General features: G+C 36.0%; 1 protein-coding gene across 2 annotated transcripts in view; it reads right to left on the bottom strand.

The window, feature by feature from the left end:
* Nucleotides 1-1,474: 1,474 nt before the first annotated feature.
* TBC1D15 (TBC1 domain family member 15) overlaps nucleotides 1,475-15,805 on the bottom strand; it is an 83,639-nt gene continuing 69,308 nt past the window's right edge. The window contains exons 13-18 of one of the 2 annotated variants that reach the window (XM_079774379.1): nucleotides 14,821-14,921; nucleotides 8,804-8,903; nucleotides 8,063-8,160; nucleotides 6,235-6,351; nucleotides 5,673-5,759; nucleotides 1,475-4,207 (exon numbers count right to left, since the gene is read on the bottom strand). In XM_079774379.1, coding sequence (XP_079630505.1) covers nucleotides 3,986-4,207; nucleotides 5,673-5,759; nucleotides 6,235-6,351; nucleotides 8,063-8,160; nucleotides 8,804-8,903; nucleotides 14,821-14,921 — 725 coding nt within the window. In that variant the 3' untranslated portion in view covers nucleotides 1,475-3,985. The remainder of the gene's footprint in view (nucleotides 4,208-5,672; nucleotides 5,760-6,234; nucleotides 6,352-8,062; nucleotides 8,161-8,803; nucleotides 8,904-14,820; nucleotides 14,922-15,805) is intronic. The other variant, XM_079774378.1, reaches the window with a different exon arrangement.

Below are 15,805 nucleotides of genomic sequence, written 5' to 3'. Positions count from 1 at the left end.
CGGTGACAATTAAAATATATATACACACAATAAACAGAGATTAAAAAAATGGACAGAGTATGTGAATAGACACTTTTCCAAAGAAGACATACAGATGGCCAACGGACACATAAAAAGATGCTGGACATTACTAATCATCAGGGAAATACGAATCAAAACCAAAATAAGGTATCACCTAATACCTGTCATATTGGCTATTATCTAAAATACAACAAATAATAAATGATGGCAAGGATGTGGAGAAAAGGGAACCCTCATGCACTGTTGGTGGGATAGCAAATTGGTACAGCCATTATGAAAAACAGTATAGAGGTTCCTCAAAAAATTAAAACTAGATCTATCATATGACTCAACAACTCCACTTCTGGGTATCTATCTGAAAATAGTAACACTAATTCAAGAAGATATATGCTCCCCTTTGTTCACTGCAGCATTATCTGCAATAACTACGATATGGAAACAAACTGTCACTGACACACGAATAAATATGTGGAGCATACACACACACAAACACACACACACTAGAGGCCCGGTGCACAAAATTTATGGACAGGGGGGGTGTCCCTCAGCCCAGCCTGCACCCTCTCCAATCTGGGACCCCTCAAGGGGTGTCCGACTGCCCGTTTAGGCCCAATCCTACCGGGCAGTCGGACATCCCTCTAAACAGGCAGTCGGACATCCTTCTCACAATCCAGGACTGCTGGCTCCCAAATGCTCGCCTGCCTGCCTTCCTGATTGCCCTTAACCGCTTCTGCCTGCCAGCCTGATCACCCCCTAACTACTCCCCTGCCAGCCTGATGCCTAACTGCTCCCCTGCCAGCCTGGTCACCCCTAACTGCCCTCCCCTACAGGCCTGGTCCCCCCAACTGCTCTCCCCTGCAGGCCTGGGTCCCCCCCAACTGCTCTTCTCTGCAAGCCCGGTTGCCCCCAACTTCCCTCCTCTGCTGGCCTGGTCACCCCTAACTGCCCTCCCCTGCAGGCTTGATCGCCCCCAACTGCCCTCCCTTACAGGCCTGGTCCGTCGCAACTGCCCTCCCCTGCTGGCCTGATCGCCCACAACTGCCCTCCCTCGCAGACCTGATCCCTCCCAACTGCCCCCCCCCCTTGCTGGCCATCTTGTGTCCACATGGGATCAATCATCTTTGACCACATGGGGCAGCCATCTTGTGTTGGAGTGACGGTCAATTTGCATATTATTCTTTTATTAGATAGGAGGATTAGATAGGATAGAGGCCTGGTGCACAGGTGGGGGCCAGCTGGTTTGCCCTGAAGGGTGTCCCGGATCAAGGTGGGGGTTCCCTTGGGGCATGGGGCAGCCTGGGCGAGGGGCCTGTGGTGGTTTGCAGGCCAGCCACGCCCCCTGGCGACCCAAGAGGAGGCCCTGAGATCTGGGACTTATCTATCTTCTATAATTGAAACTTTGTAGCCTTGAACGGAGCCAAGCCTCCTGCTCGCTCTGTGGCCGCAGCCATTTTTGTTGGGATTTATTTATCTTCTATAATTGAAACTTTGTAGCCTTAAGCGGAGGCCAAGGCAGGCCAGGGTAGGTGTAAAGTTTGGCTTCCTCCATTGCCGGGGAAACCCAAGCCTCCTGCTCTCTCCGTGGCCGCAGCCATCTTGGTTGGGTTAATTTGTATACTTGCTCCTGCTTGGCTGGTGGGCGTGGCTTGTGGGTGTAGCAGAAGTACGGTCAATTTGCATATTGCTCTTTTATTAGATAGGATATATACACATACACACTGGTATACATATATACACACACAATGGAATATTAGCCATAAAAAAATAATGAAATCTTGCCATTGTGACAACATGCATGAACCAAGAGGGTATTATGCTAAAATGTCAGACAAACTTATGGTTGCCAGAAAGGAGGGAGGTGGAGGGAAAGGCCAAAAGAGTGAAGGGGAATAAAAGGCACAAACTTCCCGTTATAAAATAAGTCAAAGGGATGTAGTGCATAGCATGAAAAATACAGTCTATAAAATCATAATAACTTTGTACAGTGACATAGTTACTAGACTTAGTGAGATCACTTTGTAAGGTATATAAACGTTGAATCACTTTGTACTCCTGAATTTAATACAATACTGTATGTCAACTATATTTCAATAAACACTTTATCTAGCACTATATTACATTACTCTTCCATATAAAAATGTGCTAGACTATTTAATCAAGTGTTTTAGCAAGTAGTTTTATTTAAAAAAACTTGACAAAAGTTCAAGTTACTAAATGTGTTAAGATTTTTAAAAACTCTGAAGCAGATATGCATTACGTAGTGGGAACAAACTTCCCCAAAGCCCCGGTCCAGGAAGAACAAGAAGGACATCAAGATGTTCTAAGCAATTTCCTGAACAGCAGGAAATGAAAGGCTGGAGATGCCGGGTTTTTGATCAGTTTACTTTTTTTTTTTTTTTCTGAATAGGCTTACTCATTATTAACTGATGAAAGATAACACATATGATATTAAAAACTAACATCTAATGGTTCTGTCATGATTGTCAGTTAATGCTCAAGTAGGAAAAAATTTCGTTTGGTTCCCTAGTTTTATGGGAGGGCGGGAACCTATCTATTGGATCATTTTAGAACTGCGTCACATTTTACATTATTAGCATCAATTGCAGGAAGCTGCTTTACTGCGTCACATAATTATATCCTCCATGGCAACACTATGCCCAATTTCATGCTGGCAAAAACTTTTTTGTTATGAAAGGAGTCTTATTTCTTTCTCATTTCCACAACTCACTCATTCAATTGACTGTTTCAATCACATAAAAATATTAAATTTACTGGGTCCATCTTGGATTTTTTTCTCCTAATGAAGAACCAGCAGATTTTTTCCTAGGTGTGATTTAACTGAAAACACTACTTCAACTTCAAATGTATTTTAATGGTATGTACAGGCGTTAACAAATTACAATTAAAACGGAATCAGTTATGTTAATTCCACATAACTTAAAATCATGCAACACTGCATGGTAAAAACAACAGCTTTGTTCATATACAAAAGAGTACTATTTTGAGACTTGTAATAGTATACTGAAATTTTTTACATAAGCTTTTTGCAAAGAGTATTTTATAAAAATTTAAAGACCAGATTAATTAGTAGTTAATACATTATTAGGAAAGATAATAAAACATTAGGAAAATGAGATTACAAGCAATTAATTTCAAAATTATACCAGGTATAGGATTGAATGTAGCCTCATGAAATAAATGCTTAGTTAAGAAAATAGTTTTGAAAAAGATCTCATATTGATGCTATGTATTAATTTTGTCAAATCAGGTTATATAAATCAATAGTCAAGTTTATTCAGTTAAAGAAAATATGCTATTCCTTTTTTATACTCATAAATAAGTACTTATATAGTCTTTATATACAAGTGAACTAAAGTCCATTGTAAAAAATATACTGCCAATCCTCTTATGGTTGAAGTAGCTCTTTATCTACACATTAAATTGCATTGATGAAAATGTCCAATTTAAATCATATTCGACCAGCATAAATATTTAAGCTGAATATTATTGTAAACAACAGAGAAAATCAAATTCTTTAATTTTGTCACTGGGTAGCAATCTACTTCTCATCTTAGAATGCTATAGAAAGGCTCAACATTTAATTTCATAAAATCTAAAGCCATTAAATTTAGAGTAAACAAAGTGAATGGTTTCAAAGTGCATAATTTCCAACTCATCCACTTGTAGTATTTATTCGATTCCAGTTCATCCACAAGAAAATAAAATGTACTTAGCTATAAAAATACTAAGGAATGTTATTGAAAAAGAAAGGCTATTTGGTAGAAGTAACTACAAAAATAATTAGTGTAAATCTTTGTAAAGCTTTAATGCAAGAACATCAGTACACTTTCTTTCCATTAATCTTAAAGCATGATCATTACCAAGATTTAAAATTTCCACCTTTCAAAAAGTTGAAAAGAAGTTGCAACAAAGTGTCTCTTCAAAAAGTAAGCAACAAGAAGGATCATGCAGGTGTTAATCTGCTAACATTTGGGGACACTGATATCTGTGTTGAGCTGTCATCTCTGGCTCCACTAGCAGCAAGTACAGGCAAGGAGTTACTCTGAAACGCAGGTGTAGAACAAGCAGTCAAGCCAACATGTTCATCTTCACCAGTGTCTGAATCTGGTGTTGTGACTTCACTGTCCTGAAGCCCCAGAATCTCACAAACTGCTTGTGGCAATTCCTGAATATGAAAAACAAAACCATCATTCACCATAGAGGAAAATTAACCACAAAGTAACACTTCTAATTAAGACTACACTGATTCCAGAATCTGAACATTTGTTCTAAGAGTGTAATTGTTATGTTCCCATACAAACCTCCCTTCTTCACTCCAAAATGAAATCCTAACCACTTTTTTTCATTAAGTGGTTCCCTGATCTATTCTGAATTAATCACTCTTCACCCCAACCTATCACACCCACAAACATATAGTTACTAATATTTTATTTATCTTTATTATTGAAAGTTACTAATATTTAGCATTTGTTTCATTCTCCTTGTTTTTCTACTATCTTCTTCATACTTTTTCCCTCAATATACAAAGGTTCCTTTAAAGGTAAGAAGGTATCACTGATATGTTTTGAACAGAATAGCTGCCAAATAAGTGTTTAAACTGAACCAAAATAAGCATTTGGAACCATGAACAAATGACACAAAGACCAAATAAGAATTCTCATAAAAATGCAAAAGCCAAAATACATTAATGATTTGAATTCAGATCACCAAATTTGTCTTGTTTTCAAACAAATTAAGAGCATGATATAGAAATGTAATGGTATGGACTAATCATTTCTGATTAGCATCTGTCTTTATTTAGAGACACTACATATTTAATATGAGGTCCTATTCTGTATTCACTAAATCGACTAGGGAATACATACCAATGCTTAAATTCTACAGCCTCGCCCGGCCGGTGTGGCTCAGTGGTGGAGCATCGACCTATGAACCAGGAGGTCATGGTTCGATTCCCAGTCAGGGCACATGTCTGGTTTGCTGGCTCGATCCCCATGAGGGGGCATGCAGGAGGCAGCCAATGATTCTCTCTTACCACTGATGTTTCCATCTCTCTCTCCCTCTCCCTTCCTCTTGGAAATCAATAAAAATGTAATTTTTAAAAAATTCTACAGCCTCGATGGTTGTCACAGAAATGTTTTTATTACTTTTCCCATTTTGCCTTATTATATGATTTCATCTAGCATGGTTAACCAACTCTTTTCAATTACATGTTGTAAATCTATAATGGTAAACAAAATGTTAGCCAATACTTTGTGTCTGCCTTCAACTTGCTAAAACTGCCATTTATTTATATTATTTCTAAGAAGAAAAATTCATTCTTGAACTCAACCCACCAAAAACATAAGCAAAAATTCTTATAATTATTTAAAATTCTGTATACCTTGAGCCCTGGCCAGATGGCTCAAATGATTGGAGCACCATCCCATACACCAAAAGGTTGTGGGGTTCAATCCCTGGTTGGTGTGTGCACTGGAGGCAACCCACCAATGTTTCTCTCTCACATCAATGTCTGTCTCTCTCCCTCTCTCTCTCTTTTTCTCTCCCTCCCTCTCACTAAACATATCCTTGGGTGAAGATTAACACACACACACACACACACACACACACACACACACACACACACAGTATACCTTGCATTTTACCATCTGTAGAGAAATTGCTTCTGCCTTGCACAATACATCTTCTACGTCAATTTTCATGGACAATTCATTAATATGCTAAAATGAATCAATAAAATAACAATCAAAACTGGAAGCACTATATGTTCTACTATATAAATAATTACCACTTACATTTTACTACAGATAAAACCCTTAAAATAAAAATATTCACACACTACAAACAAACAGAACATTTAATACATCTTTTCTTAGATCATTTCCCGTTTTAAAGCTGAAAAATAACTAATAAGCTTATGGAACATTAAATCTAACAGCTGTCTCAAGTCTGCTATCTTAAAGTTATAAGCAAAATAACAATATTCTTCTAGAAAACTAAACCACAAAAAAAGTGTATGTTGAATTTTCCTTCTCTCCTAATTACTCAGGTAAAAATAACTGGCCAATATGTAATTGGTGAACTGTCACTCCCAGAGTCACTGACACAGTTTAAATTACTCGAGGGATTCAATAAATCTCCAAGAAAATGTTTTGTGTATCAACATAGAGGAAAAAAACAAAATTAAATAACTACCTTAAGTATTTCATTAAAACCATAATGCTTTTCCATTATTTGCTGCTTTTCTGATTCCAGAATAGCACAACAGAGAAGAAGATGGAAATTTTTACATGGTAGCTCAGTCCACATTACCTATAAAACAAAAAACAACTATTTAGTAAACTATAATAACTCTAAAACATTTTCCTCATATATACAATGTTGAACTCTAAATGCCTTCTATGCAAAGCAGAAGTTGCCTAGATGAGGTAGTCCACCAGTTTTCTAGTTAGGAAATGAGGGGTAGAGAAGGAAAGTCTTATCTTTACCTACAAAGTAATTAACATTTTGTGAACACAATGAATTCCAAATGTGGCTCTTTAGGTAACTACAATAAGCAAATCATCGAGTCTAACCAATATGATGAATGGTATTAATTAAAGAGCCACAGCTATGAGGTTAAGTTTAAGGTGTAAGGGTTAGAGGCATTTCCAATATTGTCCTGAACTTTCAATTACATGCTGTTTCTCACTTTTAAATCACCTTCTGTCTCTAGAAAACTAAATCCTATAAATAAGATTCAGTTACACAATGCATGGAATCAAAAACACCCACAGACAACTCTACATTTTAAACATCATATTATGTCATATATTGTGACAAAAACTGAATCAACTACCCCAAATTTATACCCAAATGCATAAAATGTTTGATCAATAGCTGCACTTCTTCCTAAATATAAGTAATGCCCTCAAATTTAAGGCCTTAATTTCCCCCTGGTTAATGTACCTAATAATATCTTATCTGGAAACATAAAAAGACCCATATAACCATACTATTAAAGCATACTTAACATGTTTTCATTTCTTTTACCTGGAGTAAATCAAGTTGAATAATTTTCAGACTAATCCAACTTTTTAAAGTTTAAATGAAATTCAATTAACCTCTAAGGGTTTTCACTTAACATCCCAACATATTTGGTAAACACAGATTAGAAAGTTATTCTAGCTATGTGATAATAATATTCTCAATTCATCCTTTTAAAAAAGTTAAGATATTAACAAAATTGACAAACTTTAAAAATATGATTTCAGGTCAAGAACACGTGAGTTTTGCCTGGCTGATGTAACCCAGTGAGTGGTTGGGCATCGACCTATGAACCAAGAGGTCACCAGTTTGTTTCCCAGTCAGGACACATGCCCAGGTTGCAGACTCAATCCCCAGTATGGGGCATGCAGGAGGCAGCTGATCAATTTTTCTCTCTCAATGATGTTTCCATCTCTCTATCCCTCTCCCTTCCTCTCTAAAAATTCAATAAAAGCATATTTTGAAAAAAGAAAAGAATATGTGAGTTTTTCTTGAAACTCTGGTTTCCTCATCTGCTAAATACAGATAGTAGGATGTGTTATGTTATTATTCATATTTTGCTCTAACTTATGTTTCTTTTACAAAGCAAAATACAAGTCTGCTCCCTCTCAATATCTCAAACTATAAATACAGTGCCATCTCAAATGGTTCACCTGCTAAAACATCCTTGAACTCTCCAACCAATACCAGAATATGACAGAGCCTCACACAGTCAAGTCTCCCCAGCAGAGAACACAGACACAAATAGTCTAGAGAACTGGATCTGGGAGACCAACTAGCCCCAAATCTCATAAGGATTATAATTTACAGAAAAAGGTTCCAAAGACCAGGTATTCAGCTCAAGATCATTCATTTTAAGGAGAGAACAAACTATCATAATTTTGAAACATACTTGCTTTAGAAATTTCAGTTAGACTGGTATAATCCATTTATATTCTATAGAATAAATTGTTGCTTTCCATAATAAATAATATATTTGTATAATTTAAGAACTTACCTCCCATAATCGAAGAATATCTGGAAAACTAAATTCCCTTTTAAATCTGATTAAAAGCCATCTGAAGCAAAAATAAAGGTATCCAGAGTCCTGAGATTCTATACAGAGGGGAAAAAATATATATATGGCTTACTCTCATGCTAATTATCTCAGAACACAATGACCTATTTCAAACTCAAATTTCTCTATGCATTTTAGGCTATTGAAAGTTCTATAAATTTGTCTTCTACTAATTAAAGGAAACAATTCAAAGCTTGCAGGCTAACTTCTTTAAAAGAAAACAACCAATAACAAATAACTAATTTTAAAAATAAATTTTAAGACATAAGTACACAGACCGGCCAGTGTGGCTCAGTTGGTTGAGCATTGTTTCATGCACCTAAGAGGATGCCAGTTGAATTCCTGGTTAGGGCACATGGCCCGGGTTGTGGGCTTGATCCCCATAAGGGACGTGCAGGAGGCAGCCGATCAATGTTTCTATCTCTCTCCCTCTCTTTTCCTTTCTCTGAAATCAATAAAAACATGTTAATAAAAAAAATATTAAAAAGAACACAACTATCTTCTAAAAAAAATTTTTTTTAAGACATAGCACGCAAAGTGTGGTCCCACACTTTTAATTCCTCAGAGGAACCCTGGCAACAGCAATAGAGCATATATGTCTTTAAAAGAGTCGTTCACATTTTTTTCTCCCTATGAATTACCCTACAATTTGCTGGGTATAGTTCTGATTCACTGCCTTACCTAAGTAACTGCAAAATCCACTGTCCAACAATCGAAGTAAGGTACTTAGTTGAATTAGCTGGGTCTTCATGCCTTGCATTTGTTCCTCAAAATTCTGGTGCTTTATAGAAGGAAATACATGTTACCATATAAGTAATATTTAGTAAACATTTTATAGTACATAATTAACTAATAACTAAACCATAGTCTAAAAACAAATATTGGACTCATACCATACTGACATTTTTTTTAAATCACAACAAATTAAAAAGCTAGAGCAATAAGAACACATATGTAATACCTTAATCAATAAAGAAATTTAAAAAAAAAAAAAGCTAGAGCAACATTAAAAAAGAGGGAAAGAGAATCCTTGGTCTCAAACTACGGATTATTTTCCCCTCTATTCCTTTGATTTAGATAAAAAAGAATGTGGAAACAATTAACAATAGACTGACTGACATACTAATTTCTGACATGGAATAAGAGATTTGATTAAAGGAAACACATTTGGGAAATAAACTTTCATCAAATCACTTCCATTTTAAAATATTTCTTCAAATTATCATATGAAAAATCTATTTTAGCTTTAACATGTGTCTCATTTTAAAGAATTAACTATTTCTTAGATTTCACGACATTAGGGAAATCTGCAATGTCAAAACCATCTTCATGGCAATACTAGAAGATTATATGCACGTTGCACTTTAAAATCTCTCACAAGATGGGAGACATCTGTAATAATGTCAACAATTTTTTTTTAAATCTCCCAAAGTATAAAGGTTATATAATGTGTGTTAATGCAAAAGACTCAATCCAGAAGCAGGTAGGACTTAACTAGACATTAAAAAAAAAATGGGAATGTACAACAATCCTTCTTCTCAGCAAATCTGTTTTAGTTTTGAAAAATTAACTTTCCATTTTAAAATGTTATACATTTTAAGGTGTAGTATGTTTAGTGTTACTTTAAAATGAGTAAGTATATGCTGAAACCGGTTTGACTCAGTGGATAGAGCGTCGGCCTGCGGACTGAAAGGTCCCAGGTTCAATTCCAGTCAGGGGCATGTACCTTGGTTGCGGGCACATCCCCAGTAGGGGGTGTGCAGGAGGCAGCTGATCGATGTTTCTCTCTCATCGATGTTTCTAGCTATCTATCCCTCTCCCTTCCTCTCTGTAAAAAAATCAATAAAAATATATTTAAAATAAATAAATAAATAAATAAGTAAATAAATAAATAGATAAATAAATAAAATGAGTAAGTATAAATTTCTCATTACTAATTTCCATTCAATAAACATCAATAGATATAACCCACATAAACAAATGCTTTTGGGGTACTCAATAAGATTTAAGAGTGTGAAGGGGTCCTAAGATCACAAAGTTTGAGAACTGCTGTGGTTTACATGTTTCCAAAAATCTTCAAAGTTGAGTAAATTCCCTACCAACACATCAAAGGAGAAGGGGAACCAAAATAAATAAAAGGCTTCTTAGATTAGTCTGATCCCTTTAAAATGTGCACCAACCCCTCTTTGGTGACCTACTACCCTACCCCTAAGAAGAACATCCCCTCCTTCACACTTCTTTTTTAGTTTTAGAGACAATAGTGGTGCTGTATCAGAAGTACGTATCAGATTAGAAATCACCCATTCTTGGTAGGAAAAAAAAAAAATGAAAGGCTACTGATTCTCAATAAACTGGTTTCTCTTTAACAAGTTAAAGAACAGTTTAACAGACTAACATAAAGGTTTAAGACATGATTCTCTCTCATCATTGTTTTTATCTCCTTTCCTCTCTGAAATCAATAAATATATACATATACATTTTTAAAAAAGATATAGTTTCACCCTAGCTGGTTTGGCTCAGTGGATAGAGCGTCGGCCTGCAGGGTTCTGGGTTCAATTCCAGTCAAGGGCACATGCCTGGGTTGCGGGCTCAATCCCCAGTAGGGGGTGTGCAAGAGGCAGCCCATCAATGATTCTCTCTCATCAGTGATATTTCTATCACTCTCGCCCCTCTCCCTTCCTCTCTGAAATCAATAAAGAGATATTAAATATATATATATAGTTTCTTCATATTTACCACCTGGACCTGTAGGGGAAAGGCAGAATTAACTCTCTGATTAACCACATCATTTTTGTTATGACACACAGTTTGGGAGTACCAACATGGCATCCCCAATGCTACCCACGCAGCTATAAAAAGAAGCACTCCCAAAATGACAGAAGCCAACTTTGAAAAAGAAGCTATTCCTGGAGAAGAAATAAGATATATATGAATATACAAAGGGCTGCAACTGTATCTATAAATATATCTATAAATAAATGTGTGCACACATATGCATACATACATTACACATATGCATATTACATATAATGTATACATACATATACACATGCATATACATTCTATGGGGGTGGGAGGTGAGGGGAAAGGAGGGACTAAACTTTATGGCAAAATGAATGGTGGGTATAAGTAAGTTCATTAGATCATTTTGCAAGTGTTTCCATAATATTTCCGTAACAGACAAAGTCTGCGCCTACACTTACATTAGATGAGAGTAAATATCAACAAAAGTAAATCTATAGATATTAGGCCAGCCATCACATAAGAAATAACATGTTATATGAAATAAAGCCATAACACAAAATGAAATCTAACAACTGCAGCACTGATTTAAGGGCACCAAAACAATAGCAATACAGTGAAAAATAACTGTGTAGACTTTTAAAATTGCAACATACTGCCCTTTTATTCAAATATTATGAGGGGAAAAAGGATGTTAGTAGACAATATATTAAGAGATCTTTTTAGAATAAAGACCAGAAAAGTCCCCAGACTATCCTCAATGAAAAAGGTAAACACAGAAAGCATTTGTGAAAAGACAGAACTTGAACCTTCATATTAAAAAAATAATAGATTACAAGTATATATTACAGGTGGTCAGAAAATAATCTTTACATTTGAGACCTAAATACATGCACATATACGAGTGCACTTGGTATCATAAGCCATTATATTGGAACATGCCAATATATCCTCCGTTTTATGAAAACTGTTATAATAATAAACTAAATGCAGTATGTTCATGTTAACTCTTGGAGTACCCACTACCGTATAAGTTGAGGTCTAAACTAAGCACTGGGGAAATATTCATGTGTTTATTCTACAAAAATCTGTTGAACAACAATCTCATATCAGGCATTGGGAAAATTCTGGAAGCATACCAGAGAACTAAACTAGTTAAGCAAAGACATGGACCCTTTATCAAGGAACATACTGGCTCTAGTGAAAAGAGGATAAATAACAGAAACACAAGGAAGGCAGACAAGAGTTATCATACTATTAGTATCAGTTGTACAGACCTTTGTAACAAATGCCTCAGGTTTCTAGAGCACTTAGGAGTAATTGGAACTAAGAAGGTAGGTAAAATCAATAAATCAAAAAGGTAAGGAAGACAAACTATGATATTACTACATTACTGCAATTAATAATCTTTCCAAATAATTCAAAAACATCAGTGTATAGTAAAAAACTACATAATTTGTATATTTATCAATTTAATAGCAAAAGATATTTTAAAATCATCAAATTTCATTATGCATGTGAAATAGGAGCAAGAGAAGTGAGGATGAGTTGGATCCATGGATGAGACTTGAGTAAATAGACAAAAGTGAGAAAAATTGCAGGGGAAAAAAGAATTGGTAAGCAACAGGGGAAGAATAGAAGTACCAGGTGTACCAGTTAATAATGCGGATTTTTATAATCAAAGAAAACATGATAATTTCAAGAGAAACATCAAAAGTGCTTTATTCAAAGTAATGTTCACTGCTAGCTACACATTTCCCCATCTTTCAGGTAATTTATGGATACTGTCCCAATAGAACTTTTCTTGTTTTGAGGCAAACCATTCAGAGACCCAATTTTCCACTTCTTCGTATGTTTTGAAATGCTGCTCAGAAAGCGTGTGGGCCATTGACCGGAACAAGTGGTAATCTGAAGGAGCAAGGTCTGGTGAATACAGCAGGTGGGTTAATACTTCCCAGGCAAGATCTTTTAACGTGTCTTTAACTGGTTTTGAAGTGTGTGATGGTGCGTCATCATGAAGCAAAATTACTTTGCTGTGTCTTCTGGAACATTCTCGTCATTTCATGATCAAAGCATGGTTCAAATTGATTATTTGTTGTCGGTAGCGATCAGTATTAACGGTTTCACCTTGTTTTAGAAGCTCATAATACACCACACCTCCCTGAACCCAAACACAGAGCATTGTCTTCTTTCTAAGGCGATTTGGCCTTGCAGTCGATGTTGATGGTTGACCTGAATCAACCCATGATTTTGTGCTTTTGGTATTCTCAAAATAAATCCACTTTTCATCGCCAGTCACAATTCGATGCAAAAAAGACTTTCTTTTGTGCCATTGAAGCAACATTTTACTGATGACTTTTCCGTTTTCCATTTGTCTTTCGTTCAGTTGATGTGGCACCCATTTTCCTTCCTTTAAAATCTTTCCATTGCTTGTCAACGATTGGAAATTGTTTGCTGAGCAACGTTTAATCTTTCTGCAAATTGTTTTTGAATTTGACACACATCTTCAACCAATAATGCTTGTAATTGTTGGTCTTCAAACTTTTTCAGTTGACCTGGACATTCTTTGCCTTTCACTTCGAAATCATCACTTTTAAAGCATTTAAACCAGCATTCACAAATATCTTGAGATGGAGCTTCCCAAAGTATTCACCATAAGCTTCCCGAAGTATTCAGCAGCACTTTTCTTCAAAATAAAGTAACGAATTATAACTTTCCGCAAATGCTCTTTTATTGGCACGAAATTCGACGTTTTTAAGTGTAAAAATATCTACGATGTTAACACCTTCAGCAAAGTTGACACATGAAGTTTTGAAGCTTGTTGTCAATACAACAAAATAGCATACATATCAAATCACATATACATCAACATACACATCAACATACGTGTAACTCCATCTATTGAAAAAAATCCGCATTAATAAATTAACCGGCACACCTAGTAATCGAATCAGAAGGGTACCACTTCCAAATTCCACATTTGTATCCCAGAAACTCTAAGCTAAACCTTATATTGCTAGGAAACATTTTAAATGACCCGTTGCAAGCAAGCCATTTCAATATCCGACTTCAAGGCCCATCATAAAGTATATCAATCTTATTCTGAAATAGTAAAGTGACCTATGTATTGATCAAGTCTTTGCATTTCATATGCCTTTATCTACTCTTAGACCCTCTGCTTTATTTTCTTTCTAAAAGATAACTTGAGAAGACTGTTTTATTTTATTTCCCTGTTACACTCTCTCTGTACTACTGTCCTAGAACTCCATTGCCAAGATAGAACAATGATGATAAAATATTCTTTGTAGTAATAAGTATATATAGACATAGTTCAACTCTCATAACCACATGTTTCTGAGAAAAATAACAGTGAATTACTAAGAAAGTGTCAGCGTTACAAATAATTCAAACACATCTGGAGAAAAATCAGTGACAAAATCCAAAATGTTCACAAAAGGTAAGGATATTACTTGGTATGACTAAGCTTTATCTCTGAAACAGATGATATGAAAGTTCAACTACTTCACAAGAATTGCATTCATCTATTTCATCAATGTTCTGTAATGACTCATAGCTCTTCTGGAGAATATAAGCATTAACTGATATTAAAACCTGATTATTCCTGTACTACAGGCACTTTCTATTTTTTGTATTAAAAACAATGTTGGACAGGGGGGTGGGGGCATGTGTGGGGAGGGGTGTGGGATGGGAATGGGGGGATGAGGACAAATATGTGATACTTTAATCAATAAAGAAATTAAAAAAACAAAAAACAAAAACAATGTCGGCATTTCCAAGCCTCTTGAAAAGGCTATTTAAAAAAACAAACAAACAACATGAAGCAAGTTTCTAAAGTCCCATCATAACTGACTAAATATAATTCATTCTTTTATATAATAACATTATACAACTAAAAATTCAAATTAGTTTTTAAAGGGGGGGAACCCCGTTCTTACCATTTGGTCCATGTAGGAGGCAAAGCACCAAAAGGCATCCACCTCATTTTCCATCACATATAAAAGAGGAGAAAGTAAGTCACTCATTCCTTGCACATATCCTAAGAGGAAGAAAAAAAATGATGTCTCTGAAAACGTAAGCTTTATGTATCCTTCTGTGCATGTCACCACCATTCATTTAAAACTTCATCTTTTCTTTGGTAAATATGTTCACCAAGAGGGGAGGAGAGGGGAGGGGAAAGAAGTCTAGCAAGAAGGTGAGAAAGATGCACTGTTTTCAATTGAGATGCCAAGCATTTAGTATCTATCTTCCAGTAGGTGTCTTAGTGTAGACCTCACTATCGAGAGTGGGTAATATTATTAAAGAACAGTGTGCAAGCCCTGGCCTGGTAGTTCAGTTGGTTGGACCACTGTCCAGTACACTAAAAAAGTTGCGGGTTCGATTCCCAGTTGGGATGTGTACAAGAGGCAACCAACTGATGTCTATGTCTCTATCTTTCTCTCTCTAAAAATCGATAAACATATCCTCAGGTGAGGATAAAAAATAAAAATATAAAAAATAATGTGCAGCCCTAGCCAGTCTAGCTCAGTGGATAGAGCATCGGCCTGCGAACTGAAAGGTCCTGGTCAAGGGCACATGCCCGGTTTGTGGGGGACTTGCAGGAGGCAGCCGATCAGTGGTTCTCTCTCATCATGGCTGTTTCTGTCTCTCTCTCCCTCTTCCTTCCTCTCCGAAATCAATGAAAATATATTTAAAAAACAACACACAAATGTGTTAAAAATAATAATAATAATAATAATGTGCAAAAGCATTATGAGAAAGACGAGAGGTAAAGAGAAAACCCAGAGGAACATCAATGTAAAAGTCCATACTTGAAAGAGATTGAATAGTCAAAGGGAAAAAATATCAAGGGAGAAGATTTTTGTAAGTCAAGGGAAAGAAAGCTGCCAGGTCAGAACAGTCAACAGTGCCAAGCTGCCCTGA

Source organism: Cnephaeus nilssonii (genome assembly GCF_951640355.1).
Source record: "Cnephaeus nilssonii genome assembly, chromosome: 6".
Lineage (NCBI taxonomy): Eukaryota > Metazoa > Chordata > Mammalia > Chiroptera > Vespertilionidae > Cnephaeus > Cnephaeus nilssonii.
Note: the sequence above shows the minus strand (reverse complement) of the source record. Positions and strands in the feature narration are given on the sequence as shown.